The 17,956-nt window shown below is 44.6% G+C and overlaps 1 protein-coding gene across 1 annotated transcript in view; it reads left to right on the forward strand.

Annotated features, from left to right (window-relative positions):
• The window catches only part of GP1BA (glycoprotein Ib platelet subunit alpha), a 56,715-nt gene that overhangs the window by 2,639 nt on the left and 36,120 nt on the right, over positions 1 to 17,956 (forward strand). The window contains exons 2-4 of the mRNA XM_089688969.1: positions 5,787 to 6,294; position 6,603; positions 7,279 to 7,903. Coding sequence (XP_089545095.1) covers positions 5,804 to 6,294; position 6,603; positions 7,279 to 7,903 — 1,117 coding nt within the window. The 5' untranslated portion in view covers positions 5,787 to 5,803. The remainder of the gene's footprint in view (positions 1 to 5,786; positions 6,295 to 6,602; positions 6,604 to 7,278; positions 7,904 to 17,956) is intronic.

Genomic DNA, 17,956 nt, shown 5'->3' on the forward strand with positions numbered 1-17,956 from the left:
AAGGGGTGTACAATCTAAGGTCCCTAAGCCTCAAGGGGCGTACAATCTAAGGTCCCTAACTCTCAAGGGGCATACACTCTAAGGTCCCTAACCCTCAAGGGGCGTACAATCTAAGGTCCCTAACCCTCAAGGGGCGTACAATCTAAGGTCTCTAACCCTCAAGGGGTGTACAATCTGTTCTGTTAGTCGATCCTGCTCAGATGCTCACACACTGTAGTTAACAGGAGACATTTTATTAGGTGCTTCTAGCTGCCATTATACATGTGTCTGCCCTAGAACTACAACCAAAGAGAGGCAATAACACAGTTGTACCAGTATCTAAGTAGTGAGACCCCTAGAGGCCATACACAGCATATAACATATTGCTACAACCTTTCTCTTTTAAATAAAAGAACAATGAAATATAACAAACACAAAATGGTGAAGTAGAACATAGCTATAAATTAGATATAATCCTTGAGGTGAGCCGGCTTTCTGATTGTTCTGCCAGCTCGCGTAACATATGAGGTTTCTTCACAGAAATCTTGGTGTTCTTCTGATTCTGGCAGTCTATTTTCTGGGACTGTCTCTCTCTGCCTAGAGACCTCCCTATGCTCCTCAGCAGTCCCTGTTTCTTTGTTGCTGGTATTCATAGTCTCATCGCTTTGAGTGTCCATATACTGTTCCCAGGACCCTGTATCATCTCCTTCTTGTGTTTTTCTCAGATGTCTCCGATTTCTCCTCCATCTTCTTCCTTCCTCTGTTATAATTTCATAGGACCGTGGTCCCAATTTCTGTACAACCTTCGCTTTTTTCCAGTGTTTGTCATATTTCCCTATTGGCTGAATCCGTACATTGTCATTGCTCTGGAGAACAGGCAGATCTTTTGCAGATTTATTATAATAGAAAGCTTGCCTATCTTGATTCTTCGTTAGTTTGGCTTTAACATTGCCCACAAGCATTGGCTTTAGTAGTTGACCTGCAGTTGGTAGGAGAGTCCTTGTACGTCTACTCATAAGCCGCTGTGCTGGACTGGTGTCTAGGCCTTGTGTGGGTGTGTTTCTGTGGTCCAGTATAGACAGGTATATCTCTGTACCTGCCTGTTTTGCCTTTTGCATGAGTCTTTTGGCTGTTTTTACTGCTGACTCGGCTTTACCATTACTCTACGGATATCCAGGAGATGATGTCTGGTGCTCAAATTCCCACCTCTCCCTGAATTTTTTGAATTCTTCCGATGTAAATTGAGCGGCGTTGTCAGAGAACACAATATCCGGAATGCCATATCTGGCAAAATGGGCCTTGAGTTTTTTAATTACTGTTTTGGCCCTTGTGTCCTGTAAGTAGTCTATCTCCCAGAAGTTGGAAAAATAGTCCACAGTTACCAGATATTCCTTGTCGTTCCACGTGAACAGATCTGTTCCTACTTTTGACCATGGTCTGTTTGGAATTGTATGTGGTTGCAATGTCTCTTTCGGTTGCTTATCATTGCACGATGCACATATTTCACACTGTGCTATAAAGTTTTTTATGTGGTCATTCATTCCAGGCCAATAAACATATTCTCGTGCATGACGTAGACATCCTTCTACACCTAAGTGAGACGAGTGCAATCTTTCTATAATGTCTCTTCTAAGGGATGTTGGTATGACAGCTCTTTCTCCTTTAAAGATGATTCCATGCTGCACAGAGAGTTCATCTCTTATGTGAAAAAATGGAGAAACCTCCATTGGAGCATGCTGCTTGTGTTTTGGCCATCCCTTCAAGATGACAGGCGATAGGATCTGTAGAGTTTTATCTTCCGCTGTGCAGGTCTGTATTTGTTTCAGTCTGTCTTTTGAGACAGACAGATATTCACACATATTGATGCTTTCAATGTCTTTTTCTTCTTCATTTGTGATGGGTAAGTAAGCTCTGCTTAGGGCATCTGCAATCAGTAAATCCTTCCCTGGACAGTAACAAATGTTAAAATAATATTTCTGAAGCCTTAACAGCATACGCTGCAGTCTTTTTGGGGCATTCAGTAGTGGCTTCTTTGTAATACTTTCTAAAGGCTTGTGATCTGAATGCACCACCACTTGTCGACCGTAGGTGTACTGGTGAAATGTCTCTAACCCAAATACTACCGCTAGTAGTTCCTTCTCGATTTGAGCATATCCTTGCTCTGTTAGAGTTAACGCTCTGCTTGCATATGTGATTGGCTGTTTATCCTGCATTAGTGTGGCTCCAAGGCCGGTTTCTGAGGCATCACATTGTACTACCACTGCTTGATCTGGATCAAAATATTTTAGCGTTGCTGCGTCTGCAATAGCATTTTTCACTGACTGAAAAGCAGTTTCATGGCTTTCTGTCCATTCACAGAGTACTTTGTGAGTTAGCTGTCTCAGTGGCTCACACATGTCTGATAAATGCTTGCAAAATTTGGAAAGATAATTCACCATGCCCAGGAATCGTTGTACTCCACGTATATCTGTAGGTGTCGGCATGTCCTGTATCGCCCTCACCTTCTCTGGATCGACTTTAACACCATTTGAGGTAAGAAGATGTCCAATATATGGTACTTCTGTCATTTTTAGTTTGAATTTTTCCAGGTTCAGTTTGATTTGTTTTTTTCTACATCTGTCTAAGAATTGTATCATCTTTTTATCGTGATCCTTTTGTTGCGGATTCTAGATCATCACCTTCCCCAACTATTAGTATATCGTCTGCTATTATTTTTACTCCAGACAGTCCTTCCAAAGCTTGCATCAATTTTTGTTGGAACACTTCTGGAGCTGGGCTTACTCCCATTGGCATTCTAAACCACTTATAGCGTCCAAATGGGGAAGAAAATGCTGTTAATAAACTTGATTCTTTATCCAGTTCCACGTGCCAGAACCCATTTTTCACATCACATACCGAAAATATTTTAGCCTTTGATAGATCTGGTAGAATATCTTCTATTGTTGGCATTGGATAGTGATTTCTTTTAAGGGCCTTGTTCAGTGGCTTAGGATCAATGCATATTCTTAACTTGCCTGATGGTTTTTTCACTATCACCAAACTGCTTATCCAGTCTGTGCTTTCCTGTACTGGTGCTATCATACCCCTGCTGTGCAAATCCTGCAGTTCCTCTTTAAGCGGTTGCATTAAGGCTACAGGTACTCTTCTTGTAGGCAGTCTGGTAGGCTGTATTGTGTGATCAATTTCTAGTTTGTATTTACCTTCCAGGCACCCATCACCTTCAAATAAATCAGCATACTCTGTTTTTATGTGGTGAAAATCCAAAATGTATTCTGCCTTTTGTGTAGGATTTTGAGTATTGTCAGAAACTTCCAGAGCCATGATGTTATGGGACTGCACCTTTATTAAGTCCATAGCCTGAACTGCTTTAACTCCCAGCAAAGGAATGTGATCGTCCTCCTGCAACACAGTAAACTCCACTCTGTAGCTCTTTCTGTTACGTGGATTTCTTAATTTTAGCTTGCATGTTCCCATGGGTTTCAGAACACTTTTGTTGTACATGACCAGTACCTTATCAGTGGGCTCAATGGGAACCTGTTTGTTAAGCAGAGTAAATGGAATGACATTGCAACTTGCTCCACAATCCAGCTGAAATCTTATGGGCTGTTCATCCACCATAAATATGGCAAAGAGCTGCTTTGCATCATTGGCTACTGGCTGTTTGACTACATTGACGTTCTCTGTTGCAGACTGCAGCTGCAGCCATGTGATGCCCTCTGTGCTGTCCTCGTCTGTGTCCTGGGTCACTGTGTGGACTTGTCTGTACTGTTTGCTGGTTTTGAATCTGCACACAGCTGAAAAGTGGTTCATCTTGCCACAAGTCCTGCAGGACTCCCCATACGCTGGACATTTCTCTTTGTCTCTTTCATGTCTTTTGCCACAGTATTTACACTGGACTGAGCTCACAGAGAGCCTGGACCTTGCTCTGCCTTTCACAGATAGTGCATGTACTGAGGCATCACTGGTGCCCTCCATCATCTTCAGCCTGTCTTTAGTCAGCTCTGCAGCCCTGCAGATTTGTATACATTTCTCCAGCGCCAGCTCTTCCTCCCTCAGTAATCTTTCTCTGAGGTGAGAGTCTCTGATGCCACACACTATCCTGTCTCGGATAAGGGAGTCCCTGATGTCCCCAAATCCACAGGTTGCAGCCAGTCTCCTCAGCTCTGTCACATATCTGTCCACACTGTCCCCAATCTCCTGATTCCTTGAGAAGAACTTGTATCTCTCCACTGTCTCATTCTTTTTGGGGACACAGTGCTTATCAAATGCTTGCAGTATGTCTGTCAGTGCCATGCTGTCTGTGAGCAGGGTCTCGGCTAGTTCTCTGCCTTTTTCCCCAATCAAGTAATAAAACAGCTTTACTTCCCTCTGCTCATCTCTGGGTGCCACTGTCAGGTCCACATACAGAGTAAACTCTTCCTTCCAGTGTCTCCATGTCTGTGAGAGATTGGAAGAAGTGACATCCAGTCTCTGAGGGGGTTTCAGGCCACTCTCCATAGTGCAGTCTGATAGGGACTCTGTACTTACAGTTGCTGATTCTCTGTACAGTTCCAGTGTCACACAATCTGTATTTGTAGACAGAAGACTTGCTATTCAGAGGTTCAGTGCCCAGCTGCCACCATGTTCTGTTAGTCGATCCTGCTCAGATGCTCACACACTGTAGTTAACAGGAGACATTTTATTAGGTGCTTCTAGCTGCCATTATACATGTGTCTGCCCTAGAACTACAACCAAAGAGAGGCAATAACACAGTTGTACCAGTATCTAAGTAGTGAGACCCCTAGAGGCCATACACAGCATATAACATATTGCTACACAATGTAAGGTCCCGTAACCCTCAAGGGGTGTACAATCTAAGGTCCCTAACCCTCAAGGGGTGTACAATCTAAGGTCCCTAACCCTCAAGGGGCGTACAATCTAAGGTCCCTAACCCTCAAGGGGTGTACAATCTAAGGTCCCTAACCCCCAAGGGGCATACAATCTAAGGTCCCTAACCCTCAAGGGGTGTACAATCTAAGGTTCTTAACCCTCAAGGGGTGTACAATCTAAGGTCCCTAACCCTCAAGGGGCGTACAATCTAAGGTCCCTAACCCTCAAGGGGCGTACAATCTAAGGTCCCTAACCCTCAAGGGGCGTACAATCTAAGGTCCCTAACCCACATTCATACATAAACATACTAGGGACAATTTAGACAGGAGCCAATTAACCTACCTAACCTGTCTATGGAGTGTGGGAGGAAACCAGAGTATCTGGAGGAAACCCACACAGTCACAGGGAGAACATGCAAACTCCCGGCAGGTGGTGCTGGGGTTGGGATTCAAACCAGCAACCCTGGAACTGCCAGGTGGAAGTGCTAACCATTTAGCCACTGTGCTGCCCGTAAGTACCACTTACTTTGCCAGCTTTTTGCTGTCCTAACTTTTCTGAGACATGTTGCTGTCGTCAGTTTAAAAATTTTTTCTTAAAATGATACATATTCTCACTTTAAATATTCAATGTTTTCTATTGTAAATAAAATATGGGTTTATGAGAGCTGCAAATGATTTAATTCTGTCATTATGTAGATTTTACACCACAGCCCAACTTTCTTTGGAATTGGGGTTGTAAATGAGAGCGCTGCCATTAACGCACATTAACGTTCGTGCAACAGTGTAAATGGTCCCTTAGAAATTATGTGCTAAAGTTTTAATAATTATATACGTTATGATCATTATTTTTTTTCCTTCATTATATAGCTCACTTTAGTTTTAAAAATGATATTTCTCACAATTATTAACATAGTCTATTTTTTTCCCTTCGTTTTACAGCGCACCTCAGCCTCACCATGGTTGCTGCGAGTCCTGTATCTTATTTTGGGATCGTTGGTCTCCTTTTTGCCAACCAAGTCTCCTCTTCCTGTGTCACAGAGGATAATCATAGCAAGGGCATGAAAGAGACGTCTTGTGTTCGACTTGCCTTAACCAGCGTCCCCATGAAGGAGATACCCCAAGATACAGGCATTCTTATCCTGAGTTTCAATAACCTGAAGGCCATCTCTACCTCGACCTTCAAGGGGATGAAACAGCTGGTGGAGCTGGATTTATCAGACAATGCTTTGACTAGCTTTAAGGTGGATCTTCCGGTTATGTTATGGGAATTAAATCTGGCCAATAACTCATTCAAGAGTATCCCAGATCTGTCCCAACTGTCCAGGTTAACCAGGCTGGTCCTGTCCAACAATCACATTTCCACCATCCCTGACTCGACGTTTAAAGGGCTGAATAGCCTGAAGGTGTTGGAGCTCCAGAAAAACACCATCAACTCACTTTCAGAAGAGTTGCTAACATGTATTATATATATTTTATTTATATTTTATATATATTTTTATATTTATATACATGTATTATATTTATTTAACATGTATTATATTTATTTTATTTATATTTTATATATATTTTTATATTTATATACATGTATTATATTTATTTAACATGTATTATAATTTTCTGACCCTTTCCTTTTTTTCTGTTTGCTTCATGATGTCGTATGTGGCAAATTAAAGTGAACCTGTCATTAATCAAACCTTGAAAGTGTTCTGATTTGAAGTGTTTAGTTTTCAGCTGAATGTGTTTTGCAGGGACCAGGGTGGGGAAATGCCCAGGAGAGAACAGAAAGTGAACTTGTACTTTTAAGTAATGTAATAGGTTCACCTAAAGCAGAACTCCAACTTCAACTTTGATGGAGGTTTAATCTCTTAATTTCCAATAGATAATATACATTTAGGTGGGATTAACCTAGCCCTACTTTTCTAGAGTGGACTGTTCAGTACTGCTGTTTGGCTGTAAGCAGCCTAATCTGTAATAAATGTGGTCATCCAAACTGTGCCAAATTGGATCAATACAGGCATTTAGCTAAGGTCAGGATCCCCCATACCATGTGAGGGCCAGTAGAAGGGGATTCAGTAAAACTGAATCTATGTGCCATTGCAGGCTTGCATTACTAAATCTTCCATGCCAACCATTACACATCTGAACAGTTGTCTGCCATCCCAACCCAGATAAAGACCAATTATTTGCAGAGAAGGTCTAAAATTAATAAAAGTCCAGTAATTGACCCATGTGTCATCTCCTTCCACTTTCAGTTCAAAAACTAGCATCCACTAAGATATCATAAAATTAATTGGCAAACAAAAATAATTGATTTGCAGATTCAGTCCATGTTTGTGTAGTGACCAAATAAGGAAATGTTTAAATATTCATTTTAAAATTTTCTTTAAAAAAAAAAGTTCTCAAAAACGATTGTTTGTATTTATTTAAACAGGTTTTTAAAGACTTGAAAAGCCTAGACCATCTGGACTTATCGTACAATCAGCTGTGGGAACTTCCAACCCATCTCATCATCAACCTTGTCCATCTTGAAAACTTTTACTTGACGGAGAACAAACTGACAAACATTCCAGACAATTTCTTTGATGGCCTGAATGCTCTTGCTTATGTCTATCTTGACAAGAACCCGTGGAACTGCAACTGTGCCCTGCACTATTTTAAGGAATGGGTGGAAGAAAATGGGCATAATATCTATTATCTGTCTGATGGAACTCCAGTTAATGAGGAGAAAAGTGTCCTCTGCTCTGACGGAACCCCACTTATTGAATATAGTATGGATGCTTGTAATGGCAAGGACCTTGGTGATGTGGACCAACATATAATGACACCAGAAAAAAATACGCCAGTAAGTAAAGTCACACAAGTGCAGCCAACCACTGCCATGACCACAAAACCATGGATAAGGACAATGAAGACTACGACAGCATTGTTAGCAAATACAACACCTGTGCTGACCACTGAAGGTCATCCAACATCAGTTGCTTCAACTACCAAAAGCAGAAGACTGACGACACCAATTGTCACTTCAACAAAACAGCCAGAGGCAACTCCAACAGCTATGCCGTGGACAGCAAGAAACATGACCACAAAAACATTTAAGACTTCTATAATGACACCTACTGAACAAAGGAAAACAGTTCCACAAACCACAGAAGTGCCAACATCTGATATTTCTTTAACAACCACTTTGCACCCAACTTCTGCTCTTCCCACAACAGTGAAGGTGGAACCCAGTACGTTGTTGCCCACCTCCGTTGTCTCAACACAAGAGCATCTTACAGAAACATTGCTAATGTCTATAGAGAATCAGTTATACACCATGCCACCAGCAGAAAATTCCAGAGCAGAGGCCTATGGCATGTCATGGCTGGAGTACAAGATTCGCAAAAACAGCTGGAGCACAAGTTTCTCAAAAACTTCTGCTTCCTCCACTTTATCATCTATATTCTGGGCATACTCTCCTAAAGTAAAAAAAATATCCAAAATATGCCCCCAAAAAGCTGTGTTCACAGGGAGGGAAAACACTCACACAGTAAGGCTGCAAGAAAGTTCTCTTGTCTATTCAATAACTTACAACAGCTTTAGTACAGCTAAGAGATAAGGATAGATCATGTTACAACCAGTTAAGACAATGCATCTCTATGGCTATATACAAAAAATGGTGTAGCGCTAAGAAAATCACACACGTTTATAAACGCATAGATCAACAGATAAATATAAATACACACGTGACCATTCACTCAAAAATAAACCCCAATGTGGGGATCCACCATCCACCATCCGTGTGTCTGTGTTCCTGCACCTATTTGGGTGTAACATATGGACTGTATTTATCTGAATACACAGTTTGGACATTTTTCACGTGTGTTGTTTATATGTTCCCCTGAGAGGAATCACTTGTCTCACTTCCACTTGATCCCCACATTGGGGTTTATTTTTGAGCGGATGGTCACGTGTGTATTTATATTTATCTGTTGATCTATGCGTTTATAAACGTGTGTTATTTTCTTAGAGCTACACCATTTTTTGTATATGTTCAGTGTGCTTTATGGTTGAAGTTAGGGGTTAGCTGCTTAGGGTAGGGTTTATCCATTTGCAGCGGAGGAGGTCCTTCCTTTCTTCATCTCTATGCCTAGCACCAAGGTCGTAGCTGGCTATATGCCTAGAAATACAAAATGTTATCTTCTATTTTCTCATAGCTGAAGTAAGGAAACTTTAGGGGAGAACTGTACGTGTATAACAAATAGAAAATAAAGTATCTAAAGCAGTGGTTCTCAACCTTCCTAATGCCGTGACCCTTTAATACAGTTCCTCATGTTGTGGTGACCCCCCAACCATAAAATTATTTACTCAGTAATTATAATTCATGAAGTGTCGTTTTACCTCCAATACTGCTGCTTTCAACACACTAGCTGCTTTTAACAGAGTAGCTGCTTTTAACAGAGTAGCTGCTTTCTACACAGTAGCTGCTCTTTACACATCGGAAATATGTGTTTTCTGATGGTCTTAGGGGACCCCTGTGAAAGGGTCGTTCGACCCCCAAAGGGGTCGCAACCCACAGGTTGAGAACCACTGATCTAAAGCATAACTCTGAGTAAGGCACCACTTACTTTTTTTCCCCCTTTTTGTCCAAACCTGGACAACTATTAGTCTATTATCAGTTCTTCAAGGTGCTTTCCGGTGGGTGGACTATTGATCGAACCGACCCATGGCAGGAGAACATCCCGGTCTTGAAAGCAAAAGCTCCATCCCTTCGAAGTTTTATGAAACAGTTTCAAACAGTCTTTTCCATGGGAGGGCATTTCGTCAGCCAAATGGGCTTCTTTTCAGGAGGAACTGTAGTTTTACACATTCGGAGGCCCAGACACATAAGCAACCTCACTGCAAGGTAAATAAAAAGTGTAAGTGAAATAGCCACGAAGTCAGCATCCCTACTCTTTAAACCATGAAAATGTGCTAATTAAAGCGGAGCTCCACCCAAAAGGGGAAGTTCCGCTTTAAGCCTTTGTCCCCTGCTCCCCATTAAGGATTGGCACATTTGGGAAGCGGGTACCCAAATTTGACAGGTACCCACTCATACTTCCGCTGCGATCACCTAGGCAATTGGAAGTGGAAGTTGTCCTCCCTCCCTGTAGTCTTCTGGGACACGTGACAGGTCCCAGAAGACTACGGGGCCATTCACAAAGCACAGCGCTTCTCACACATGCGCAGTGGGCACCCGTCTGTGAAGCCGCAAGCTGTCATAGCCGGGTGCCCACACTGAAGATGCCAGCACCGGGGAGAGAAGACGGCCAGTGAAACCAATGGTGGTGAGGACACCGCTGGACCGAGGGACAGGTAAGTGGCTGTATTTTAAAAGTCAGCAGCTACAGTTTTGTATCTGCTGACTTTTTTTTTTTCAGAATACCTGGAAACCGTGAAAATGTGGAACTTAAAAATTTGCCAAGACCTCCTAGATCTGTAAAAGGATTCCATCCAACATCAGCAATACTTCTATTCCTAGTTTGAAGGAAACCAAATACCTCTTTCCCATGTTGTTCAATTTGTTCATAAATAGAATTGGATTTACACTGGAAAGGAGCCTGATTGGTTCACAGCACTGACACATTTTGTAAACTGGCAGATGGGGTACCGCTCAAAAAGGATGTGATATTTGCTGGTATTGCCACAAGGGGAATCCTGAATGTACTAGGGTGCAATTGGCTACAAATCCAGAATTGCCTATGGTCAGGCTTCTGGACATATCTGTGTTTGATCTGCAATAAAAACTGACTTTTAAAAAGCAGCCACTCACCTGTTCCAGGACCCAGCAGTGTGCTAACCTGCCATCGGTCCCCAGTATCCTAAGGGTGGGAACCAGGGGCGGACTGACCATTTGGAAACTCGGGCATTGCCCGAGGACCTGGGGTCAGTAGGGGACCCCATGAGATGCCCCTGGTACCTTTTTCATAGGCTTTTTTGAGTTTGGGCAAGGACACAGGGGCCCCATGATCCCATATTGCCCGGGGGCCCCATGAGTTGACAGTCCGCCCCTGGTGGGAACCCGTCTGCGACAGCTTGTCGCTTCACAGCCGGTGGCCATTGCGCATTGTGAATGGTGCTACAGTCCCTGCGGGAGGGGGGAAAGAGAACTCCACTTCCGGAGCGGATGTGGGAGCGGGTACCTGTCAAAATCATCGGGTACTCACTTTCCCCCCAATCCCCAAAGGTGCCAATTCTTCACGAGGAATGGGGGACCAGTGCTTAAAGCAGGACTTCCCTTTTGGATGGAGCTCCGCTTTAAGGCGTATCAAGTTTTCTTGTCTCAGGTTGACTTCTTTAATGTCTTTACACTGCAGTGCACCTGATTTTATATTTTAAAATTCTGCAATATACAGTACCTCTCATACACAGTGATAGTGTGTACCGGGGCGGACTGACCATTTGGAAACTCGGGCACTGCCCGAGGGCCTGGGGTCAGTAGGGGGCCCCATGAGATGCCCCTGGTACCTTTTTCATAGGCTTTTTTGAGTTTGGGCAAGGACACAGGGGCCCCATGATCCCCTATTGCCCGGGGGCCCCATGAGTTGTCAGTCCGCCCCTGGTGTGTACAACCAAACAGAATATAACAGAAACCATAAAAGACTCCCCATCCATTCCAAGTCCCATCCCTAAGATTTACAATCATTTTGCAAACCTTTCACAGCGGCTAGTATGGACCCAGGTGGACTTCCCTTAACCACTTAAGGACCGCCGTATAGCAGATATACTGTTACAGGGTGGCACCTGTGCGCAAAATTACGTGTATATACTGTATACGTGATTTTGCATTGCCAGGTAGGGAGCGTGCACAAGTCACGCATGCGCCCTACCCGCCCCGCCATTCGCGGCCGCGGATGTCAATCACCAGGTCCCGGACGGTAATTTCCTGCCAGCGCCCGGTGATTACTGAGCATCTCCGACGGGGAGGAAGGTTGTTTTGTTTGCAAACAGTCTTCCTCCCTGTCAGCTCGGGCACACTGCTCAGGATGGCTGTGCACAGTACAGCCATCCCGATCAGTGTGCTTACAGTGAAGCACACACTCCCTGCCCCCTAGTAAAACACTCACAGCACACAGTTAACCCTTTGATCGCCCCTCACTTTAACCCCTTCCTGCCCAGTGCCATTAGTAAAGTGTCAGTGCTTTTTATTTAGCACTGATCACTGTATTGGTCTCACTGGAGATATCAGTGACACCAAGTTAGTTCCCCCCCAGTTTCAGAATGTCCGCCGCGGTCCCGCTAAAAGTCGCTGATCACCGCCATTACTAATAGAAAAAAAAATCCCAGTATCTATACCGCCATTTGTAGACGCTATAACTTTCACGTAAACCAATTAATTTACACGTATTGGGATTTTTTTTAGCAAAGACATGGAGCAGAATACATTTTGGCCTAAATTTATGCTAAAATTTGATTTTTGAAATTTTTTGACTGGACATGTTTAATAGCAAAAAATATTTTTTTTTTCTCAAAATTGTGAGTCTTTTTTTGCTTATAGCGCAAAAAAATAAAGAATGCAGAAGTGATCAAATACCACCAAAAGAAAGCTTAACTCGTGGGAAAAAAAGGACGTAATTTTCATTTGGGTGCATGACCGCGCAATTGTCAGGTAAAGTAACGCAGTGCTGTATCGCAATTAATGGCCTGGTCATGAAGGGGGGGGGGAATCCTCAGGAGGGCAAGTGGTTAAAGTGGTTGTAAAGCCTATGCATGAAGGTAAAAAAACTTCAGTATGCAGCTCCCCCCGCAGCCCACCTTAATACGTACCCAAGCTCAATCCTGATCCAGCAATGTGCACGAGAGCGGCTGCTCTCCCGTCTCTCTTGCTCCTCCTAGTTTCAGAGACAGCAGCAGGAGCTATTTGCTTCTGCTGCTGTCAATCACAGCCAGTGAGGAGGTGGGTGGGGCCAAGCCCCGTTCTGTATGTCTTATGGACACACAGAGGGAGCAAACACACACGAGTGCCCCCAGAGCAAGTGGCTTGCTATAGGGGCACTCAGCAGGGGGGAGGAGCCCAGAGCGCCGACAGGGTCCCAAGAGAGGAGGTCCGGGGCTGCTCTGCTGTTGCACAGAGCAGGTAAGTATAACATATTAAACAAAATTACCCTTAAATATCACTTAATTAACTACTGCTACAGATTCTGGAAAACAATCAGGCCTCTGGGATGCAGGCTGTGAGTTCCTATTACAGAGGAAGGATTTGGGATGGAGGAGTAGATCAGCTTGTGCATGTCCTCCAATCTCCTGTGGAGGCTTTGAACATACAAATAAAGATTATTGTTCAGAATAGACATTTCTGAAAATACATCCTAACCTAAGTATTGTCTCAAAAAGTATCTCGTAGAGAGAAAGTCCTGTCTTTACCTTGACCTGACAAGCAGAAGAGGGAGGGAGAACCAGAGGATGATGGGACATGTAGTCCTCTGAGAAGTGCTGTCCATTGAAGGTAATGGGGCATGGACTTCAGCCCCCATCAAGCCTGGGTGACAGAGGAGGAGGAAAGAGAATGTTGCTGGGAAAAAGTCTACAGAGTGGGAGAGTATAATAGAGAAAGAGAGAGTAAAAAGACGGTGCTGCAGGGTGCCATTCCAAAGAGAGAAGGAGAGACTGCGACTGTGCCACTGGAAGCCAGACCAGACCAATGTGTGGAGAGCCGGAGCTACTTCCAGGATACAGCCCCTATCCACTGCCCTGGGCAACGCAGAGCGAGCAGATACCTACCCAGAGGGACCGCTACCACTGTATTGTCAGGTGTATTGTCTGGTGAGAGCACAATGTGGCCCAGGGGCGGACTGACCATTTGGAAACTCGGGCACTGCCCGAGGGCCCGGGGTCCGTAGGGGGCCCCATGAGATGTCCCTGGTACCTTTTTCATAGGCTTTTTTGAGTTTGGGCAAGGATCCCCTATTGCCCGGGGGCCCCATGAGTTGTCAGTCCGCCCCTGATGTGGCCACTAAGTTCTACCACCGCTTGAGACTGAGATACTAGGAACTACCTAACCAGCTATCCTATAGCTCTAATACTGCCTGCAGGTCTTGTTGATTGCTTTAAAACACGCCAACGGTTACTGGGCCCCAACGTTTAGCCGGCTGAAAAGTCAGGACTAAAATCTGCCCCTAACCAGGGGTGGACTGACCATTCGAGCACTCGGGCACTGCCCGAGGGCCCAGGGTCAGTAGGGGGTCAGTAAAATGCCCCTGGTACCTTTTGGGTGTATTTTGAGTGTGGGCAAGGACACAGGGGCCCCATGATCCCGAATTGCCCGGGGGGTTCCTTGAGTTGTCAGTCCACCCCTGCCCCTAACAATTGCTGCCCTGAGGTCCTTGTCCCTTTGCTTAGTTAAAGAGGTGCCTCTTAGAAGATGCCAATCCCTCGGAGTGCACTCCAAACCGGTGTAGTGCTGTAATCAGTTGTACTGCATTTAACGTTTATCTGCATTGTTTATCGCTGATTTGCTAATTCACGTGTTGATTTCAGTTAGAGGTGTAGCACCTGATTTTAGCCACTTTGGCATAGTTATTACTCTGTCTAGCAGACTATGGCATCATTTTCATGCTGTGTGCTCATTTATGTTCAAACTGCCATTTTTTCTAACCCATATCAATAAACGAAATTCATTTTTATCACTACACGGGTGTTTGTCTGCTTACTGGTAGCAAAGCACAGCCAGGTAAGAGGTATCTATACTTGAGTCTCTATACATGCTCGCAGTGATTTTTATTCAAACAGGCGTGTCAGAGGAGCTGAGGCTGAGGAGGTTCAGAGCCGAAGCACAGAACAGAGAACCCAAAATGACCTAGCGGCTCCTTTGGGGGTGGTGCCAGTGAAACTCCGCTGGCTCACTAACAGTACACAGGAAAAAGCTCCAGGCATCAATCACTGGCCCCCCACAGCACACAAGGACAGCTCGACTAGTACCTCTCCATCAAGGATAAATGTTGCTAAAAAGGATACAGTATGTTCCAACTTAAATGAAATGGCTCGCAAATACAAGCCACAACGGGAGTACTGATAGTGTAGTATTTTATTGTAAAGAAAGGACATCCACATGGATACAAAAGTATTGGCAGCACACTTGCAAAGATGGCGGCTGGCCTTCCATGAGGCCTCGGCGGCATGATGTCATTACGGAAAGGCTCCTTCCAGACGCGTTTCGTGCACATGCACGTTGTCAAAGGGACCCAGCTTTGCTGGGGTTTTTTTGCCTTCCTCTGGATCAACTGTGGGTGTAGGATTATAACTTTTTTTTTAATGGTTGAACTGGATGGACTTTTGTTTTTTTCAGCCCGACTAACTTTGTAACTATAGGTAAAACACTCTACTTAAGTTTTACCCGTCTCTTTAGTCAGTGGATTTTTGATCATCCCTTTTTTAAAACTTACCACTACTCTGAGACAGTAAGGGATGTGTAACACTTAATTGATCAAAATGACAGTCATGATTTCACTTACAAAGTTTGAGTTTCCAAAAACCTCAAGAATACATACAGACAATTTCTGAAAAATACCTTCTATCCAGGCCCGAGCTGGGACAAAAAAAAAAATAGGCATGGGCATTTTAGACTGTGCAGCCCACTCTAAAATGCCAGTGGGGGGAATTAAAAAAGAACAAGCATCAGGTGAATGGGAGGGGGGGGGAACGCACACAGACCTCCACATAAATTCCCCCCCCCTGCGCATTTCCGCGCACACAAACACACTCATATCCACATAAATATCATTGTTCTCTATGGGGAAGCAGATGTTACATAGTTACATAGTTAGTCTGGCTGAAAAAAAGACAAAAGTCCATCCAGTTCAACCATATAAAAAAAAAAAAAGTTATAATACTACACCCACAGCTGATCCAGAGGAAGGCAAAAAAACCCAGCAAAGCACGATCCACTTTGCTCCTGCAGGGAAAAAATTCCTTCCTGATCCCCCTAGGGGCAATCGGATATTCCCTGGATCAGACATGTCCGAATAGATAAAAACAGATAGATGGAGATCCAATCCCCACCTGTCTGGCAGAGCGGATCGCATGACAGTCTAATGTAGATGTACAGGTGGGCCATTTACATCCGACTGCCCCATAGAGAACAGCAGGCTGTGTCCATGTCTGCTCTGCACAAGTGGAGCAGACATGGACCCGTCAACCGCCTGCTCAGCAGGGATCAGCGGACAGATCCGCCAATGTGAAAGGGCCCTAAAATAGGAAATATCAGAACATTTGTTCTATTGGGAAACCCCCAGAATCAATGATCATTTTGTCTGTTATCCCCCCATTCCATCACACCTTCCTACCACAAGGTCAGCCATGGAAACAGAAAGTTAAGTGTGAACGTAGCCTTAAAGGGAACCCATTTAATGGTGCAATCTTTATGAGGTATTGTACCTGTGATAGTGTGCAGCGCCTGCAGCATTAGCCATTCATGTGCTGGGTACACACACAGTCTGACAAGGAAATCTTATGAAGATTGCACCAGTAAATGGATTTCCTTTAACTCCCAAACCTTCTGTTCCATAGCTGGCCTTGTAGTATAGAGGTGTAATAGGATTGGAGGGGGGGGAGATCACAGACAAAATGATCATGAATAATCTGATCTGAGGTTTTCTTATATCCGGCCTCACAGAATCTTCACCCCTCATGGGGACTGGGAATTTTTACTATTGTTGACTCCACAATACACTGTGAGATCATGATGGAATGGGATGGAATGGGAAGGGATGAAATGGAATGGGAAGGAATGTGTTTGAATGGGATGGGAAGGAATGGGATGGGATGAGATGGGATGGGGATGGGAAGAAATGGGTTGGAATGGGATGGGAAGAAATGGGTTGGAATGGGATGGGATGGGAAGGAATGAGTTGGAATGGGATGGGATGGAATTGGATGTGATGGGATGGGAAGGAATGAGAAGATCAGGTGTTTGCAGTGGGGGAAACAGTAAATGGATTTACTTTAACTCCAAACCTTCTGTTCCATAGCTGGCCTTGTAGTATAGAGGTGTAATAGGATTGGGGGTGGTGGGGATCACAGACAAAATGATCATGAATAATCTGATCTAAGGTTTTCTTATATCCGGCCTCACAGAATCCTCACCCCTCATGGGGACTGGGAATTTTTACTATTGTTGACTCCACAATACACTGTGAGATCATGATGGAATGGGATGGGAAGGGATGAAATGGAATGGGTTTGAATGGGATGGGAGGGAATGGGTTAGAATGGGAAGGAATGGGTTGGAATGGGAAGGAATGAGATCAGGTGTTTGCAGTGGGGGCAACAAACTGGCATTGTGTGTAAGCTGCTGCCTGCTAATGGTAGTCTGTGTCAGATGAACTCTCAGTTTTTACAAAGCCCGGGAAGTTACCGCTGTCAAAAGGCACATGGGCACAGATTAAAAGGCACCCTCAAGGAGGACTAAGAGCCACCTTCCCTTGTGTAGCTTACTATTGCTGGACTATTCGATGTCACTAGAGGTGCCACCCCCGTCCCTTTACAACTGAACACATATTAATTATACAGGTTGTTTGGCTGATTAACCTCTTCATGCCGGCGCCTCCCGGCCTTAAATCCTTGGTTCCCATCTGTGCAGGTGGTGCCACTGTGGGACCCACACAAAAGTACCTGCAGCCACACCACCCGCACAGAGGAATGCAGGACCCGCGGGCGGGTGCCATTCATTCTAATGGTTTCTGTGCGGGCTGTGTTTCCCGAATAAATGCAGGGACTTCTTCCCTGCATGTGTCTCGGGGCATGGGAGTCCATTTAAATGCATGGGCTCTCATGCCCATGCAAAATGCGGCCTGCACGGCTGCACAAATGTGAACCTGGCCTTAAGGGATTTCAGACGCTGGGAGGTGGGGCGGAGTTTTAGGGACATTTGACTGCCATGATTTGCTGTGACGGTAGTCACATGATCGGAAAAGGTCCTGATCGCAAGGGGAGATCGGGAACTTTCCGTGAGACACCGACTCATGTGCTGGGAGTGCGCAGGGCGTGCGCTCTCAGCACAAATATGCGGCCGCTCGGTGTCAAGGCCCAGCCTCCGAGCAGCTGCCTATTTGCGTACGGTCGGCGTCAAGGGGTTAAGGTGGTAATTACTTAGT

This window comes from Staurois parvus, unplaced genomic scaffold, assembly GCF_062004578.1.
Source record: "Staurois parvus isolate SC_StPar_1 unplaced genomic scaffold, SC_StPar_1.0 ptg000463l, whole genome shotgun sequence".
NCBI lineage: Eukaryota > Metazoa > Chordata > Amphibia > Anura > Ranidae > Staurois > Staurois parvus.